The 17,069-nt window shown below is 37.1% G+C and overlaps 1 protein-coding gene across 6 annotated transcripts in view; it reads right to left on the reverse strand.

The window, feature by feature from the left end:
- DNAH5 (dynein axonemal heavy chain 5) overlaps positions 1–17,069 on the reverse strand; it is a 133,050-nt gene that overhangs the window by 50,661 nt on the left and 65,320 nt on the right. For all 6 annotated transcript variants that reach the window (XM_054817916.1, XM_054817915.1, XM_054817917.1 and 3 more), the window contains 8 exons: positions 14,673–14,826; positions 12,262–12,408; positions 10,291–10,532; positions 4,795–4,971; positions 4,124–4,328; positions 3,492–3,634; positions 2,605–2,739; positions 850–972 (listed from right to left, as the gene is read on the reverse strand). In XM_054817916.1, coding sequence (XP_054673891.1) covers positions 850–972; positions 2,605–2,739; positions 3,492–3,634; positions 4,124–4,328; positions 4,795–4,971; positions 10,291–10,532; positions 12,262–12,408; positions 14,673–14,826 — 1,326 coding nt within the window. The remainder of the gene's footprint in view (positions 1–849; positions 973–2,604; positions 2,740–3,491; positions 3,635–4,123; positions 4,329–4,794; positions 4,972–10,290; positions 10,533–12,261; positions 12,409–14,672; positions 14,827–17,069) is intronic.

Genomic DNA, 17,069 nt, shown 5'->3' on the forward strand with positions numbered 1-17,069 from the left:
GAGTATAGGGGAATTGATAGCTTAGAATTAATCCTTCACACTTCAATTCATTCTCGCTTGAATGCTGCATGATTTCCAATCCTGTTGTATTGGAAATACTTCTCCCTTTTAACACAAAATTTCCAGTTTGTTTTGATCAAGCCCAAAGTGATGTATCTTCACATGTTGCACGTGCTACCGAACATTTTTATTAAATTTCCATGTGTCACAATCACAAACATATTTTTTCAAGCTGCGAACATAAAATTACTTCCATACAAAAGAAAGATTCCCTGTCCTTAGCCATAAATGGACACTTTGCTTTTCTGTTTAACCAGCTGAAAACATCCCACAGACAATACATTATACAGCTATATTTCTCTAGAAATTCTAACAGTTTCCAAAGCAATATACTTCAGAAGATCTTGCCAATGCACATAACGATTACTTATATTTTTTCTAAAGCAGAGAAGCCACTTCTTACCTCTCAGTATTCACAGTATTTTAATTATTGTCCACACAGCCAGTTTGCTATCACAATTTGTGCCAAAGGTTTTTTTTCTAATAATTTGGGGTTTTAATTTTGTTTTTGTAATTAAAAAATGAGTGTTGGTAAAAACATTTTTTAAATTATTCAGGTATGTTTTAAGGAGTACTCTATCTGCTTCTTGTAGTCAGTATATTAATTTTCAATTAATTAATGACAATATAAAACTAGATGGATTCTTTAAAAAGACTGTTTAAAAATTAAGCACTACATATCAAATTTACCCCCTACTGCCTGATCAAGAAGAGAGGCCAGTTTTACAGTGTAGCAAGGAAAGAAAGAAAATATCTTTTGCCTTCTTTTTTCCTCTTTTAGAAACTAACCTGATCTCCCCATTCATTTATTATGGGCATATTCACATCATCAATGAAGACTGTCATCTTTTTGCCTGCAGGCGGACCATAAGTTGTGCCCATGCGCTTGTCCACGTAACTTTCTATTGTACGCTGTTAAAAAGCAATTATTGGCAAAGTTACAAAGAGCCCTTCCTTTCATGCATGATTTAAACATATTGATGGTTTTATTACACGGAATTTTACTAAGGAAGGTTTAGACAACACATCTGCTGGAGGTAATTGCACTAGTTCAACTAGTCTGAATGTCTGAAATCTCGTTATACAGCATTAGGTTGGTATCAGATATAACAGATGTCTAGTGTAGCCAACCATGCCTAACAGTTTCATAAGTTTGAAACCATTTCAAACTTTTCTTTCATTTTATTCATTTATCAGCAAAATTGATGGTTACTAGCAATAAAGATTAAACTAGTAATCTGTCAGATCTGAAAGATGTGATTCTTGAAGACCTTTCCAGCAGACATCAATGTACTTCATAAAAGTATACGGTGATAAACTCACGTACATAAATAGACTTGATGAAATAACTTTGCTTAATAGTATACTTACCACTACTTTTCTTCCCATCATCTTTCCATTGCTCCATTCTTGCTAAGGTCCAGTTTTTATTTATTCTATACCAAGTGAAAGCTCACTTAACCATGCATAGTTATTCTTTAGCATAAATCTAAATATCTGTATTCTTATATTGTGCCTAAGGTCCTGTACAGTAGCCTGGAAAGCCTTCTTATACAAGTGGCATCGGTTAGACCAAGATTTTAGAAAGTCAGAGTCATTTAAAAATGAGTGTGATGTAACAGGCAATGCTTTGGTCTAGACTGTTATCAGAAAATTGACTGTTAGACTTGCACATCTATTCCAGAAGTGTTGATCATCAACAGACTATCATCCCTCACCAATAAACTTGACATCTAGTTTATAAAACTAGATGTACCAACGCTACTTTTTGCTTCTATACCCCATCAATAAAAGAAAAAATATTAATGAAAATAAGACCACAATTACATACTTGCACATTAAACATGTTAATAGTTTCTACTATGCTATAGAGCCAGATGACAGATGATGCATCAAGCTTATAGACTGCACTTCTGATTACAGCACAGACACTGCTTTGGCTTGGCATACTACAACGCATTAAAATATTTCCCCATATATATTGCCAGCAGGCTAAAGAAAATTGAAATAATTCAAAGTAGCTCAGTAGAAATTTGGAAAGGCAGTACATTTCAGGATTTAAGCATTCATAGTTCTATTTAAAGCAGCTGCACTGCATGTGTTACTTTTTTAATGAGTAATTTAATTTACTGAAATTTAAATTGCAGACAGCACACTTTTTATGACAGATTGTTGTGGGTAGCACTTATTTTACTCATGGCTTTTAATGAAATCTGAGGGAAGTCACTGACAGCTCTACCCAATTAGTGAGAACTGATACATTTTGCATAAAAACATTAAATGTAGTGAAGCAAATAATATGCATGGTATTGCAATAGTCCAAGAACAGCTCAATAACCACCAAAGAAGTTGAAGGGAACATGGTTTTTAGACTAGTCTTTTAAATCATGTGTTAGGACACTTAGTCCTTTTGAGCAGGTGCTTTTTTGTTGCTGCACTCATTTTCAATTAAGTAAACCACTTTCAGAAGCATCCTCCTGGCAAATTCTCAGAACAATCTCTGCATCCAGTTATGTCATATTAGAAAATGAATGACTACTATACCTGGAAAATTAATGGGGTAGTTGCAGATGAAAAATTCAAACTCTTAGTCATGTGGCTTTCAGGGTTATATTTTGACATGAAACCTTTGATAATAACAGTCTTTGCAGTTCCTTGCTCACCAATTAGTAGGACAGCCTAGACAAAGACAACACTGAGGTAAGACGAAACGCAAGAGCTAGGTGTCTTGGCAAAGCCTCAGCAATCCCATTTAGCTTTTAAACTGAAAATGAAACTAAAAAAGTTATGTAAAATGAATTCTCAACAAGGGACATGTGGAAGCAAAATAATTAATGTCTCAGACTTTTTCAGGCCTTACAAGTTAGAAATATTTGCAGTTAACGGTCATGTCAGCGCGATTTAACTAACAAAGGGATGGATTATTTGTAAAAGGAGTTGATTACTTGAAAAAGAAGTCTCATCTAGAGCCTCAGTATCTGAAAGATTTCAATTGCTGTTGTCATTTACCATATCTTGCTTATCTGACACAGTTTTGGTGAGGAACAGGTTGCATAACCTAAAGGTACATAAACTCTGTAACTTCCCCATGTGGGCAAAGTTTGTATCAGCAGAGCCTGGCACTCTGCTACCCTGTGTGCTGCCCCCTCTCCAACAGCTACATGAAAAAATTGCTTCTGCTCTGACCTGATGTCAGCTGTAATTACAGTTATTTCCACTACAGAAAGGATGGCTGAGAGGAAGACAAAAAAGTCTGGAAGCAGTGAGTATTCAAAAGTTCAAGCATATTTACATGAATGTAAATCTTGGAATCACCATTTTATATTAAAAAAAGTTCTTCCTTTTCAATAATATAATATTTCACTTCTAATTCAAAAACTTTATTATGTGTACTGTTAGAACGATTTAGATGTGAAAAACAGAAAAAGTACCTTGCCCTGTTTCGCAATGGTTTCAATAAGGAAATCCATTCTCACATTGTCAACATTAGGCACAAGAATAGAGCCATACTCTGGAGTGCTGCTACTGGGATATACATACTCTTCAACACGTGTATTCCAGTGCATCCACTTACCTAATAAGAAAGAAATGAAGTTAATGTTTTAGCAATACAAGGCATCGTTGCTTCTTTCATTTTCCATTGAGTTAGCTCATCTGTCAGTGCCTCTGTCTCACATACAGTAATCCCACTCTATAAATTCAGACCAAAATTGTAGAATCATATAATCATAGAATCTCTCAAGTTGGATCTAAGAGGCTTACTCCTCTTTCCTACATAAATTATGACAAGGAAAGGCTTGTCTGTTTTTGTTCACTTGACAATTCATCAGTACGAAGTCCACGCAGCTTTCTGTAGCAATGTATCCACATTCTGATTTCTCACTGGAAACCGGGCAAAAGCTTTATGCAACATCACCAGTAAAGCGTAGCTGTAAAACAAAACTTGCTAAGAAACACAAAATAAGGCAAGCTACAAAAGACTTCTGAATTAATTCTCTAAAAGAAGCACAATTTTAAAATTACTTTTAAGTTTTACCCCATACCACCAAGCTGGGTTACTAACCATCAGGTGTTACATAATAATCAAACATGGTATCTTCACTGCCTTCTGGGATACAGGGAAGATCAAGTTTTATTGTTGCATGGTTTCGAAGCCAGTGCTCCATTTTGCATCTGTCTTCCAGTTCTAGTAATGCTCCTACACTCCACATAAGAGAGAAGATGTACAGCCTTTCCAAGTACTTTGGAGTCAATTCCCCTCCTTGCTCCTGAAGGATTGAGTTAGATTTTTATTTTTAATAGCCTGAAAATTCTACTTGATAATCATTAGTAACATCAGCTTACAAGCCTTCAGTCATGTTTAAATTTACTGACATCTTTGTCAATGAACAGACTGAATCTGTATCAAGTAGACAACAAAATATAGAAAAGCACCCTGTAAATATCACTTTTAATCATCCACTATAGCATTTGATTAGTGTAAGTTCTAGTTTATAATCTGATAACAATCCACCCCCCAGAAAAAAAGAAGAAAAACTGCTGTCTGATGCATGCTACATGTCAGGGCTTAACATCAAATCCAAATGTGAAATGCACACCCTAGCTATTATTTTCTAAAGAAAAGGAAGTTATTCCTTACTAACCTGCGTCTTCATTTATATTCTAAGTCATCAAAGAATCTCCTCTCATGACTTAAAATTAGGTAAACATAAAAAAAATTCCACACTACTTTACCTTAGGTGGGATAAGGCCCTGAAGCATATTAATGCTCTGCATTATCACAAAGGCTTCCAACATCTCTGTCTTGCATTGCAGAGACTGAATGCTGAAGCGGTATAAGTCTGGGAATGACGAAGAATACAGCTGACGCAGAATTTCAGCTTCTTGGAAAGAACGTCTTTTCAAAAATCCCTGTTACAAACCATGGCGAGAAAATAAATTTAGTTCCTGATGCAACTCTCAGTAAATTAAACTACAGCAATTCAAAAGGTCCAGCGAGCATTGGAACTTGATTTCTTTTGGGGGTACTCAGATTCCCTACTGTTGGGCAGGGTTTGGCTAGCAGAAGGTCAAACTTTACCCAAGTATGCATAATTCCTACTGGATGTTACACATGGATACTCAAGAAAAAAAAAAAAAAGCACTTTAAAGGTTTCAACAGCAAAAAAATCATTGTCTTCAAATATTTTTAATCACAATGGCTGTTTAAGGTACACCACAATTCTGCAAAGAAAGAATATCATACGCATAAAAACTGAACACAGGTTTTATTTATTCTGCACAATGTTAGTTTCTAGCAGTGACACAGGGTACCCCAAAAAACTGCTAGCTGCAGAAAAAAAGTCAGGATTTAGGAGGGGGATGTCTGCTGGTGTGTGTAGTGTTTTTATTGTGCATGTAAGTATAATGCTTGATTAAAAAAAAATCTAATTAAAACTACCTGTTTCTCAAGATCAGAGAACAGGATTTGTTCGTTGATGCTAGCTCAAAGTAGTAAACTGCTTCTTTGAGTTACCCAGAAGCCTGCTCTCATCTGTGTGCCAGAATGTTTCTCATTTGCATCCCATGAATTTATTTCCCACATAAAATACACTCATCAGCAAAAATACTTGCAGATTCAAAATTCAAGCAAATTTGGCACAAACTGAAATCGAATAAATTCCATTTAAACATAAGAAAAAGCTTTCTGTTGTGAGAGTGGTCAAACGCTGGAACAGGCTTCTCAGTAAGCTTCTGGAGTCTCCATCTCAAAACTCAGCAGGACACAGTCCTGAGCAACTACTCCAGTTGACTCTGCTTTGAGTGAGGTGTGTTCAGCTACACACTCTCCAGAGATCCCTTCCAACCTCAACTATTTCATGCTTCTGTGATTCTTTTCTATGCTTCCTAATCTTTTGAAACTCTATCTTGAACTGCCCGAAGTAAATAAACTCTGGGACTGATTACAAATAGGTAGATATATGAAAAAGCTTTCTAAAAACAGGTAGGTGGAAAACAAAGTGCTAAAGATTAAATGGGAGAACTACTTAAAATAGATACCAAGAGCTTCACCAGCTGTTCAGAAAACATATGGGGTAAGTAGAAAAATTGGTAAGATGTTTCTCCTTTAGAGGAGGTTGACGAGTAATGGGTGAAATACCTTTGATCACTTTGCAAAAGCTGCTTAAGAAGCATGTTAAACAAGAACAGCAATATGAAAAGTTTGAGATCTACTTCACTGAATTTGGACATTGCTTATGTCATGATATTGCATCCCAATAGGCTGCTATATTTATTTGTTTATAAATTGTACGGATGGGAAATCTAAATATACACAACTTCCTGTGCTATTCGTATTTGGTTTTAATTATTTTTCAAAGTTCTTCTGAACTATCAACAATTACTGTGTTTCATTCAGTATCTGAGAATTAAGAACTAAAGAAAGAAAACTCCATTTAAATCTATTACAAAAGTAACAGAGTGAACAATGTGAGATTAACATCTACTCTGATCTGCTGGAATACGTAGTATATTGCACTAGAAAATAGATTTAAAAGGAGATGTACTGAAAGAGCCATCAAGATATTTTATTTATGAAATAAAACCAATCAAACAAACAAACCCCACAAATAAATGCTATTGGCTCAAATGATACATAACTATAGGTTGCAATCATAGAATCATAGAATGGTTTGGGTTGGAAGGGACCTCAGAGATCATCTAGTTCCAACCCCCCTGCCATGGGCAGGGACACCCTCCACTAGACCACATTGCCCAAAGCCTCACCCAGCCTGGCCTTGAACACTTCCAGGGAGGGGGCAGCCACAGCCTCTCTGGGCAACCTGTTCCAGTGCCTCACCACTCTCACAGGAAAGAATTTCTTTCTAACATCTAATCTAAATCGACCCTCCTTCAGCTTAAACCCATTACCCCTTGTCCTGTCACTGCACTCCCTGATAAACAGTCCCCCACCATCTTTCCTGTAGGCCCCTTCAGGTACTGGAAGGCCGCAATTAGATCTCCCCGGAGCCTTCTCTTCTCCAGGCTGAACAACCCCAACTCTCTCAGCCTGTCCTCACAGGAGAGGTGCTCCAGCCCTCTGATCAGCTTCGTGGCCCTCCTCTGGACTCGCTCCAACAGCTCCATGTCTCTCCTGTACTGGGGCCCCCAGAGCTGGACGCAGTACTCCAGGTGGGGTCTCACAAGAGCGGAGCAGAGGGGCAGGATCACCTCCCTCGACCTGCTGGTCACACCTCTTTCGATGCAGCCCAGGACACAGTTGGCTTTCTGGGCTGCAAGCGCACACTGCCGGCTCATGTTGGCGATGTTATAGCCAATTATTTTGGAGGGGGGCAGGGGGGAGAGGAAGGGAGTTTGGAAGGGTTGTTTCATGGCCGAAATGAACATAATTTGTTTTGTGTTATCCAAAAGCAAAAAACCCACATGTTCTTGTTTTCTTTTTGACTGTTGCTACCACTGAAATAAATTAAAAGCATAAGGTCATGGATTAAGTGAAACTACTTTCATGCAACACTTACTTCGACACAACTAAATTAAGTCTGCATATCACTTTAAAGTGAGGAGGTAAATCATGACTGATAAGGCAAAATAAAATGCTTTTCTTTGGTTTTGCTGTCTTTGCAGCTGAATCTATAGCTCAACGTAAAATGAAACATTCAAGAAGTTGTTGTCTGCAAATTAACCAATGCAAGAAGGCAGAGCTGTGAGAACTTAACATCAGTAGGCTCTATGCAGTGCTACAAGTACAGAAAGGAACAAGACAAGTGGAATCTCAGGGGAGCCACTGTCCTAGATGCAGAATTTACATTTACACTTTCCCAAGTATCCATATTAGTTTTTAAAAAAAATTAAAGCCTTGCAGTAATACACATAAGGCATTTGTGTTGACTGCATGTATTTGCATTGGTAAAACTTCAGTATCAGCCAAATTTTTAGGAAATTTATTAAACGCTTTTTTTTTCCTAATAAGAATGCAAACATACTGGACTTGACAAAGCATCTGATCAAATAGATTAGTGATGATTCTCAAGTGTTGCTAAATAGATGTAACTGAACAGCCAGCTCCATATGATTTCAATATCATTCTAAAAGGGAAAGGCTCTAGGCACTACTAGAGAAATACGGTAACAACTCTCTGTAGCAACCCTTAGTCCTTCATAAGCAGCAAACCTCCATAGGAAACAAGTCACAGCACATGGGTGTCTCTGAAGACAATCACACTTTTTCCTCTTAATTGGTTAAGGCTAAGCTGGGTTCCAATGCCTTCCCTAGTGGGCCTTGTTGCCCCTCACCTGTTCTCAGGGCATTATACCTGACCCGCTATTTCAGATCTGCGGGTGGAAAAGAAACCTCCCTTCTGTTGCCAGAAATCACAAGTGTACAGCCACCTTCATCTTGATAGTTTCTGTTCACCAAAGCTTTGAAGGCAGTCTCTCGTTCACTCTCCATTACAGGGCGAGGGATCTTGAGTCTGCAGTGTCTCTGCAACGCTCCTGCTGATCTGTTTATCCTCCCTGAAGGCACACAAGTCTTCTCACCCCTACCCACAGCTCCTTCGACTGATAACGCCATGACCAGGGCACACTTCGCCCAGGGGCTCCGCTGTCTCCAGCCCCAGGAAGAGGCAGCAGGCGCTGCCTGCCACTCAGGGCTTGGACAGCAGCGTACTGTCGCTTTGAGTTCCGTCTGTGCTGAAACTTCTAATATGCTAAGGACAGTTGTTCTAGGCAGTGCCACAGACTTGTTAATGTGATGCTTTCTAGAAAGTTAAATTCAGTCTGTCAGCTCATAGTAACCTGTGAAGTTTTGTTCTTTTGAGTCTGCAAACTGGGGGATAAACGAGGGCCTGTACGATGTTCTAATTTCATAAACAGGAAGACTAAATTATTCCTAGATTAAAATTAAAGTTCAAAGCCATATAAAGGAATGTTAATTTGGGATTAATCAGAAGAAAGGTATATTAACTTGTTTTTCAGGAGATAGTAAAAAAGTAATTCTCTCTATGATCACAGGAATCAGTGTCTTAGCCACAAGGAAGAAAGATTTAATTTTTGATACTCATGAGACAGTCCACGTTTCATCAAAGCAAAATAATGTCAGCAAAATATTCTCAATAAGACTGAGTAGACAAGAAAAAATAAAGACAAAATAAATTAATATTTCTTTTAATTTAGATTTTTTAAAAGCCTTAATCCTGAGGAGCCTACTTCACCAATAAATTTCTAAGGAATATAGGGCTTAAGAATAAATTAAAAAAATCAGAAACCAATTTTTTTATTATTATTGTCTCCATTATTTTCTTAAAATTGGAAGAAAAAATGGAATGAAATGCTGAAAGTTTTGTTGAAAGATATTACTGCGGAATATTAGGTAGATTTTTGGGAACTCTTATATTTCATTTTTACCAAGATATTTGCTACATGCAAAAAATCATAGTATGCTCAAGTCTTTAAATGTATCATTCACTATATCATTACCAGCATTCAGTCAAGAAAAGGATTTATTTTTTCTATTTTTTGGAAGATGAAAGATGACGTATATAAGAAAAAACTCGCTTTATAAATCACTTTGAAATCTGAATATGTTGTATGGTGTTCTTCCCTCCAAAACACACCTATAACATGTTCTGGTTTTCTAAATTATTCATTCCATGCCAGAGACAGTAACCACTGCTTGGTTCTTCACACATTTTGCTTCTAGAAATGCTAACAGGCAACTTAACCAGGTAAGAACATTAATTTAAAAATTACATACTTTGATGTTGCACTGACTTTATTTCTAGTTCTAAATCCCAACTGCAATTGATTTAAAGAAATATCAAGAGAACTTATATTTTCTTGAGGATTTCTAGATTCCTGAATCAGCCTGTTTACTCTTTCTTCTTCCTTGGTCTGAAGCTGTATTAGGGACTGCCAGGTAGTTGGTATTTTGACAATCAAGTTGTTCTTCAATTGTATAAAATACCTTGAATTACAAATTTGTGCCAAAGTGAAATATCCATGTTTTTAAAAGTGTAATATGTTGACTACGTTCCTGAAAAAATTACATTATTCACTCTTGTATATACTACCAGAAATAATACTATATTAAATACTGCCCTATAAGTTTATACAGTGTAAAAGCTATTTCATAGCAAAAGTGACAAATTAGGTCCTAAGGTAACAACAGTGAAGTGTTGAATAAGTAACCAGTAAAACTTTGAATATATAAACAATCACTTAGCCATTGTACCTCAAGGATTGGGCTCCAGTTGAGAACTGATGAGCTCATGAATACCATCCCATTCCTTGAAACTGTTGCTGGAGAAGCATTATCAATATTATGAGGTTCAAAGACTATTTTGCAATTCGGTGCCATAGGTATCCGATCTCCATTTGCTAGTGTTAGAGTTTTGTTATCATCCAGGACAGAATTAAGGTTCTCAATCCAAATAGCATCAACTGGACCATCAAGAACTATCCAGATGTGGTCACCTATAATCCAAAATGACAGATAAAAATGCCTATGGAGAAAGTTCCACTTTCTTTCAAGGACCAGTTTCTTCTCTCTGCAAACAAATTTTGAACTACTACTGAATTCACGCACACAGCTAGAATCTCAGCTTCTAATACAATTACCGTTTCCACCACTCAATTTCAATTAAGTACTTCATTTCATCACCTATTGATAATAATTATCCATTGCTCAGTATATAAAGTGTCATCAGCATAAGTCATGAGTCTGTAATAGTCTGAAACAATTTTATGGATCCAGTCTTCAATGTAGTAATAAATTAGGTTTATTTCAACTTACATAAAACAACATAAAGAAAATAGAAACTACAGATCTACTTAAAACTACTATTCATTTGTTTCCAAAGAGTTTGTGTAAATGTAGCGAGATTAAATGAAAGGAACACTTGAAAAATCACTCTCTCAAATACCATGCTCACTTTCGTAAGTAAAAGAGGTCCATTAGGGAAAGATTCTTGTTGTTTGTTCTCCTGCTTGTAAACTTGATCCAGCTCCCTTTGAAGTTTTTTCAGCTCTTTCCATTTAGTAACAGAGATGTATCTTAAAGACTGCCTCTGTTTCCTAGGAGGGTCTGGGTCTATCCTGCTCACCTCACTTGGGTACTGAGCAACAGGGCATGGCTGGAAAGGGATTCACCACCACCACTTGGCTTCTGGGTCCCCATCCCTTAGGGAGTACCTGGTCCTGCTGTGCATTGCTAGGAAGACCTTTAGTCAGAGATGGTCCAAGTGTCATCTGCCTTCAGAGCAAGTCCTTACTATCTAGGCCTAGGTGACTTGGCGTGTTGTTAGGTATGAACCAAGAAGGTTCCAGATGAGAAACTTTCTCACCTCTGAGGCAAATAGTTTTATATTTAGAGGCTTTGCATAGCTACAGTGCAGGCATCTCAGGCATGAGATTATCTGGAGTTTGCTTCATAAAGAGACATTACGGAAGTATTGCAAACAGTGAATCTGAGGAAGTCATGCGAGTGTGCCAATTTATATTTTATGTTGAGAGGAAAAATAGAAAAGTCAACAGTTAATGCTATGCGACATTCTCAAGGGTGCTATATTTCTAGATTTGAAACAAAACCAACAAAATTAAATCCAAAAGTATTTTCTATTTTAAAAGCATCTGTATCCTTAAAGACTAAGATTTTTTAATGAAAACTGACAGTGCAACAAACGTTAGGATTGTTTCTGACAATGATAAGGTCACATATTAATATTCAGACAAAAGAAGGAAGAATCCATCTAGCATCATACCATCAAGGCCTCTTTTAGTTAATTCAGTAGTCTTAGAATGCATGCCAGCATTATTCTAGGCAGAAATTGGTTGCCTATTTGAGATGGACTATGGTATGTGCAGTGCTAGCAGGTATGACACAAAGGAGATTCACACCCTCCTAGTATGGCAGCTGGAGACCAGGCAGAAATCCTGACAGCACCAAAATTTTTTATAGTATACCAGTGTTGGGGAAACTGACTCTTACCTTCCACTTTTCTTCCATACAAGGGCCTATCATTTGAAAGAGGGATCAGCAAATTTAGTCAAACTGTATTTACTACACTACACAGTCTGAACACAAAGCATTTAGAACAGAGACTAAACAATAGACAGAAATTATTGAAAAAAAAGTCTTCTAATGTCCTTTAGAGAGATGTCCTGCAGCTTGGGGTTTTTTGGAGGGAACTGTTTTTCATTATACCTTTCTTGGCTCTTAAAGTTTTTCTCCAGAGTGTTGAAAATATTCCATCTGTCCAATCATTTGTTGCCACATCGAGACGACCAAACATTTGCGGAGCAGTTATAGCTTTAGGATTCATTCTCATTTCACGATGTGGCTGTCCACAATCTGTGAAGGCAGATCATCAGTTAGTTTTGGTATTTCTTTTAAACAGTCAGAGAACTTTGACAAATTCAATATCATTACACCCAAATGTATGGTTTAAAATGCATTCACTATTATAACAAGTTGTGTATCTAACTGGAAAACTTATCTCTTGCTATACATCAATATTTGTTAATTGGAGCCAGAAAAATTTAAAGTAGAACAAAGTTCTGAAACTTTTGAAAGTATAGTTCACGTTTCATAGATTCATCAGGAACAGACAACCAGCAAGATGAAATTTATTCAAGGTTTAGTTTAATATTTCGAAGGCTTATCAAGCAATAGAGCTTTAAAGCCTTTGGTTTGGATGCACTTTTTTAAAACCCAATGACTAAATACCAGACAGATGCTCCACATGATTGATTGTTTTTTTGCTTTTCCCCATTGTGCACTTCCATACGTCTCAGAATAGGCAAGGTATATGATATTGGCATATCCCTGTGAAGTCTCTTAGGCAGCTAAATTCTGTCTAGTCATACCATGATCATATAACCTTTATATTTTCTTCATTAACAACAGCTTAAAAACTCCTATGCCGGACATGCTTAGAAAACCCAATAATAAAACTTAATCAGGAGCCAGTATTAAGATGTTGAAAGAGCGAGCTTAAAAAAAAGGCTTATCTTAAAATCTTAATTGTAATAAAACTTCACTAACATGTTGTCCTGGTTTTGGCTGGGATAGAGTTAATTTTCTTCCTAGTAGCTGGTATAGTGCTCTGTTTTGGATTTAGTATGAGAATAATGTTGATAACACTGATGTTTTAGTTGTTGCTAAGCAGTGTCTACAGTAAGTCAAGGACATTTCAGCTTCTCATACCCTGCCAGTGAGAAAGCTAGAGGTGCACAACAAGCTGGGAGGGGGCACAGCCAGGACAGCTGACCCAAACCGGCCAAAGGGGTATTCCATACCATATGACATCATGGTCAGCTGATGGAGGGAGGAGTCGGATGGGGGGCAGTGATCAGTGCTCAGGAACTGGCAGGGCATTGGTCAGCAGGTGGTGAGCAATTGTTTTTCATTTGCATCACTTGTTTTTCTTGGGGTTTATTTCTCTCTCTTTTTGTTATTTTCCTTTTTCATATTATTATTGTCATTGCTAGTATGTTTGCATTATTAAATCTATCTCAATCCATGAGTTTCCTCACTTTTACGCTTCCAGTTCTCTCCCCCATCCTACCAGGGAGAGGGGGTGAGCAAGCAGCTGTGTGGTGCTTAGTTGCCCACTGGGGTTAAACTACAACACGTGTAAGATGGAAGCCTGGCAAATCACGTAGTTTAACATTTCATGAAGTTATGACAGAAGATCAGCTTGAAAAAAGTATTGCAGTGGCTTTATCTTGGTAGTAGTTCACATCTCAGTGCTACAGAAATATAGGAAAATAGTATAATGCAGCTATCTGTTCTTTCTGCTTTTTTCCTAAATGAAATAGTCTTTTACACTGCCATGTAGAGCTTACAGTGTTTCTTAAGCACACTAAGGTACTGCATGGATGAGAGACTGGCTGAACCATTTTTCACAGAAACTATCCATTTCTAGAAAACTGTATAAGCAGCCTACTGAAGCCTGTGAAATGGGGTAACATAAGCTGATCAAAAGTGATGGTTTTTTCTCCCCCAGCTATGAGCTTTTAGTTTAATAAGATCAATCAGAAGGTCCTCCACTAATATTTTTGTTTAGAAATACAGAGGACAAAACCACACACTCCTCAAGCATCCAGCCAGGACACAAAATGAATACCCTTGAAGATTTTGGCACTTCCTAAACCAGTAACTATCTCCTAGCAGCAACAAATGATAGAACGAGTTATTTTATACTGCAGATAAATACACTGTCTTGTGAATTGTGTTCAAAAAGGACTAAATACTTATGATTAGGGGAAGGTTTCAGCATTACCTCAGCCAAACCTGGGAGATGCTTTAATCACTTGTTCAAGCTGTCTACCCAGACAGTACTCCTCTTTCTCAATGTTTCTAGAATAAGAACTTCTGATATAAGCATCATAATACGGAAAATAGGATATGTATCATATGACTTTCAATGTCAGACATTTTTAAGCTTTTAAAAGATACTACCCACAATAATTAGTATCACAACACACAAACTGATTCTTCCAGTAATATATTCTCACAGTGAAGTAATTGAGGCTTTCTGTGAAGAAACAGCATGGTTTAAAGTTTACAATATGACAGTTTAATAACAGTTTACAATAGAAATACTCACATACCTGTCATGGCTTTCATTAAAGTGTGGATGCAAAGAGTTTTTCCTGCACCACTAGGTCCTAGTGTCATCAATCCATGCCTTACTCTCTGGATTTCAAAAAGTTGAATAACTTTAAGTTTCCAAGGAGGATGACAAACAAGTCCAGCTTCCTCCACCTATAGATAGTGACAGAAAACCAAATTGCTATTATTTCAGTGCACAAGATATTTTGATGCTTTAAAAAAAATAATCTATCTTCAGCAGAAGACTACACTCTTTGTAAAGTTTTTGTGTCTATACAAAAACTGTTTGGAAAAAGAAGGGATATCTGACATTCAGATATGTATTCAGAAAAATAAAAGATAAACCATCTTTTTTTTTTAGCTCTTCTTAAGGTTAAAACATCATTTTAAGGAAAAGCCAAGAATTTTGGAAACACTTTTGCTAGCAACATCTTTCATAGTCACACACCGTTTTCACTTGCCTCTCAGAACAGTTGCCTTTTTATGATGATGGTGACTTGTGTTTCTAAATGCTTACAATAGCCAAAAGCTTTTCTGTAAAACATTTTGTTAAATATTTCTCAGTGTACAGAAAGACCTTTGAGTAACTTCTTAACATCATCCTTCTAAGAAAAGACATGATGTTTTATAATTAAATATCATATGCTTGTTTATTACTTTTTACTAGTTCCAAGCTTCAAGAACTCATCTCACTATAATGGTATTGCTATTGCTTGTGAAAGTGACTCAGCTGGAAGTGAACAAGAAAGTTTTTAGCCAGTAGAGAAAAGCTAGAACTATACCTTAATGTTTCATAGCACACTATGTGTTTTTGACAGTGAAAAAAATTTCTAAAGAACTCAAGATCATGTTATAAAAGTGAAGCTCTCAACATAACAATGATATTTTAATTCAAGTATAATTTCTTTTTTTAAAATTATGTTCCACAAAATGTCTCAGAAACTATTATCAGTAAAAAGAGGACTAATTTTTTACTAGTGAGATAAAACTCAGCTTTTACAATTACTGTCACATAGTCAGTTAGAACCATGGAACTGGCACTACTACTTGCTATATTACTCGCATATCGAAGCTCACGACAGTTCAAGTTATTTATCTCACTCTGCAAGGAAGCCAAGAACAGAAGGCAGCACAAGATGAATTCACTAACAGCAGCCACAAAGTATATGCTACCACCAGTTCCTCATCGCCATGAAGAACACCACTGTTGAAGCAATGGAGTTTGCAAAGCACAACGAAGACATCAGATGCACCATTTTCATGGATACATGATAAAATTCTGTTATCATTTGCATCTTAACAACTCTCACAGCTGACACCAAACCAGTCAAGCTGCTTTCCTTTCCAGTATAGAATACAGCCTTCTGACTTGTTTCTAGAGTCCACATATATGCAGTAATACATCCAAAATCTCATGATGCCCTGACAGAATGTATCTGAACCGATTTCTTTCTTCACATAAAACAAGACGGTCGTGTTAGCTATTCTTTCACTCTATTCCAATGCCATAAGCGAAGACTTATCTTTTCTTAACAATTTCTAAAACTCATGGATTCTATAATAATCTTGTAGACTAGATATTTCCCTTATGGAAAAAAGAAGTATGTTAACAAGCAGACTTGACTTGTTCTCAAAAGATCCTTTGTTAACAGCTGTATATAGGTTCTGGGCCTGGTTGGGATGGAGTTAATTTTCTTCATGGTAGCCCATATGGTGCCATGTTTTAGATGAGTGATCAAAACTGTTGATTACACACCAGTGTTTTGGCTCTTGCTGAACTGTGTTTGCAGAGCATGAAGGCCTTCTCTGTTTCTCACACTGCCCCATCAGCAAGTAGGCTGGGAGTGGGCAAGAGGTTGGCAAGGAACACAACTGGGACAGTTGACTCTGACTTACCAAAGAGATACCCCATGCCTTTGAATCACAGAATAGTTTGGGTTGGAAGGGACCTTTAAAGGTCATCTAGTCCACGCCCGCTGCAGTGATAATGTCATGCTCAGCAATAAAACTGGGGGGGAAGGTTCTCCAAAGTAGCCATTGCTCAGAGACTGGCTGGGCATCAGTCTGCTGGTGGTAAGCAATTGTTTTTGAATCACTTGTTTCTTTTTTTTTTTTTTCTTCATTTATTAAACTGCCTCGATCTAGACCCATGAGTTGTTTGTTTTTTCTCTTTTCCCCTTCTGAATCTCTCCCTCAACCCACTGGGGGAAAGTGAGCAAGTGACTGGGTGTTGGCTTAGCTGCCAGTTGGGGTCAACCCACCACAACATATAAACATAGAAAAACACTTGAATTAAAGTGTCAACTATTTCTTCATTATCATATTTTCCCAACAACCTCTGCCTCCCTTCCCTAAAAAAAATAGTCCTCTTGAACTTGATTCTGTCCTAACCTAGC

This window comes from Grus americana, chromosome 2 (genome assembly GCF_028858705.1).
Source record: "Grus americana isolate bGruAme1 chromosome 2, bGruAme1.mat, whole genome shotgun sequence".
NCBI lineage: Eukaryota > Metazoa > Chordata > Aves > Gruiformes > Gruidae > Grus > Grus americana.